The 2,895-nt window shown below is 38.6% G+C and overlaps 1 protein-coding gene across 1 annotated transcript; it reads right to left on the reverse strand.

Moving 5' to 3' along the window:
* Window positions 1–268: 268 nt before the first annotated feature.
* Window positions 269–2,864, reverse strand: LOC111647723 (protein timeless homolog; the record flags this gene model as incomplete). Its single annotated transcript, XM_023397407.1, has 9 exons — window positions 2,616–2,864; window positions 2,354–2,507; window positions 2,010–2,124; window positions 1,792–1,854; window positions 1,574–1,675; window positions 1,301–1,456; window positions 1,084–1,217; window positions 567–654; window positions 269–455 (listed from the first exon to the last, which is right to left on the reverse strand). Coding segments are annotated over exons 1-9 (1,096 nt in total), but the record flags the coding sequence as incomplete, so codon positions are not given.
* Window positions 2,865–2,895: the final 31 nt, after the last annotated feature.

The raw sequence follows: 2,895 nt of genomic DNA on the forward strand, positions 1-2,895 counted from the left end.
AAAAAAAAAAAAAAAAAAAAAAAAAAAAAAAAAAAAAAAAAAAAAAAAAAAAAAAAAAAAAAAAAAAAAAAAAAAAAAAAAAAAAAAAAGCAGATACAATATCAGAGACAGATTTAGAAATAGATCTATCCAAGACTTGCAGGCAAACATGTATACAGTTAAAATCATGTGAGAACTCCAACAAGGCTTTTGTGTGCGAGTAGCATGTTATTGCTGTGTGCCATTTGCTACAAAAAGTATTTACTATACAATAAGTAATCCACGTTACAGTGACTTACCTTGACCAGGTACATGAGATGATTGTAGCAGTTCTCCAAGAAGTCCAAACAAAACTCTCGCAGGAAGAGTCGCACATTTAAGGCTGAACGGCGTTTGTCCTTACATTCCTTGGCCTGTCGGTTCCTCTTGGGAACACGTCTCACTGTTTTGCCTGTGTCATGAGTGTAATTTTTGAACTAGAAAAAAAAATGTGACACTTGCATTAAAATTTTTTTTTTTTAAGGTCATATGATCAGATCAAGTTAGATCAAGTTCATATTACAGATGACTGGAGTTGCACTACTTACATTATGAAGATTTCTGTGATAGATCACATCTTTGTCTCCGATTGACTTGAGACCTTGGACTACATACGACCCTCCGAAGCGAGAGTGCCTGAAAGAAAAACATCAACTGTGAAACAGAATAGAATATACACATATATTTTTTTCTGTCTACTGGTATTTGTCACACTCATGTACTTCTAACAAGTTTTATAATGACTGAGGAGTATTTCACCTGCCTTTCTGTAAAAGAAGGATTACAAACATAAGATTTCTGTAACTAACATGGAAGAGTTCTATATCAAAAAAAGAGTGCAAGTAAATGCAGCGGATTACTCATGTTACTGATCTAAGGTGTCATTTGGGTTTGAGTGCTGTAAGAGCTTCCCTTCCCACTGACTGATTGGGTCATGTAGGCATACCTCTTATCCCTGGTTTGCAGTATAATTGAGCATTTAAAGCGGTGGTGAACAACAATCTTTTACATCCACTGTGCCATCTTGTAACCTTGACACTGGAGAACATCAGCTTGTATAGTCACCTGGTTCCTCTTTGTAATGTGCGAGAACGTTTCGCTGCCTGCTCCCTCTGCCTCAGTGCCTCCAGCTCCTGAGAGTCTCTCTGCTTCTCCTCTGCTGAACGAGCCTGACCAGCGCTCACCAAAGCCTCTGGCGTCTGTAGGGAAAAGAAGAAGAGGTCAAACACAGAAAACAGCTGACAATCTCAGTGTGTGCCTCTGATACATTATTCAGTCTAACCTGATCTCTGAACATGAGGGAGATAATTTCCAACACGTGCATACTCCACTGCTGCTCACTCTGGGCCGACGCCAGGAACTTGACCAGGTCATCAAAACCGCTCATGTGAATGGCCCACAGCAGCCTGTCATGGATGCTGGCATCATCATCCACTTTCTACAGAAAGAGGGAGAGACAGAGATTGGAATAACATCTATCTCAGATGAAAGATAAATGAAAGGGCTTGTCTTTCTGACAATAAATTTTACATTGGCATTCATGTCAAAGTCAGACCTTCTCTTCACAGGGGTCTGCAGGTACATGAAGTACATTCCTGACCAGCAGAAGGATCCTCTCTATTAGCAGGTTATCTTCCTCCTGTCTCTGCTCCCAGTCCTGAAAGAGATGAAGGCAAGTGGGTAGAGATAGGTAGGAACAGAAACCATTTTACTGATATCATCTAACAAACAGGTAAGGATGGAGGCAAAGATGTTTATCAGTAAAACACTCACCAGTTGCAGAAGGTTATACAATGTCTCACTTAAAATGCCAAACACACTTTCGCTGGCAAATGCCTAGAAATAAAAAGACACACAGATAAATAATCATTTCATTTCAAAACATTTTCATGCTAAAAACAATCCAACTCCACAATGTTCACTGTACCAACATTATCATACATTAAAACATGTAAAATGAATTGTGGTTTTACAATTAAAGGAGACAATACCTCTTTATAGGCTTGTAAATGAGATGTCACTTGCAAAAAGTGATGTCTAAACACTGGGTCATCAGGGACCTTACCAAAGCAGAGCATGGCAGGCTGGGTGAGATTGACCATGAGCCTGAGAAAAAGCAGATATCAGCGTCATACGAGCAACATTTTTGTCATTTACCAACTTGTACAGCTTCATAACAAAAATGAAAAAGAAAAATGGCAAATTTCTATGTAAATCTAATGACAACATATATACTAAAACAATATTTTGTGCCAGTGTAACAATAATTTATCGCAAAACTAGCATTGGTGTATCAATAATGCAGCCAATACGACTGTATTATGAGGGTTTTTACCTGATGCAGGCATCAAATAAGCCTTTATCTTGTCCATGTTGAATGATAATAGGTAGAAGGTCATTCTGTACAATCTGGCCTGCACCCAGCTGCTGACGGACATCACGGGTGTCATCTTCATGGCGTAAATACCTGATCAAGTCTTTCACACTCTCTGCAATGTAGAGACAGGACACAGTTAAAAGATACAAATGCATAAATAAACAACATAAATAACTTATTCATTATATCTAAACATTTTTACCACTTCAAAAACACTCACCCAAACAGTCTATTTCCTTGTGATAGGTGTCTCCCTCCAGATAGCCAAGAGCACTGCAAGTTGCGAGAAGTTCACAATTCATCCTGAGTAAGTCCATTCACGATCAGCCAGCATGAAGGCTAATCTGCCACACACTAGGATATAAAAAGAGGGAAATGGTAAGAACGACACACACAAATTTATGGCACTACATTACTTCTCAGACAAAGATGAGCTAACTATTCCATGAACGTCAAGAGAGCATCACAAAAAAACTGTCTGCACTACAAACTTCAGTTTT

The sequence above is a fragment of the Seriola lalandi genome, unplaced genomic scaffold, assembly GCF_002814215.2.
Source record: "Seriola lalandi dorsalis isolate HSWRI2012SDOR001 ecotype SW California unplaced genomic scaffold, Sedor1 jcf7180001963459, whole genome shotgun sequence".
NCBI lineage: Eukaryota > Metazoa > Chordata > Actinopteri > Carangiformes > Carangidae > Seriola > Seriola lalandi.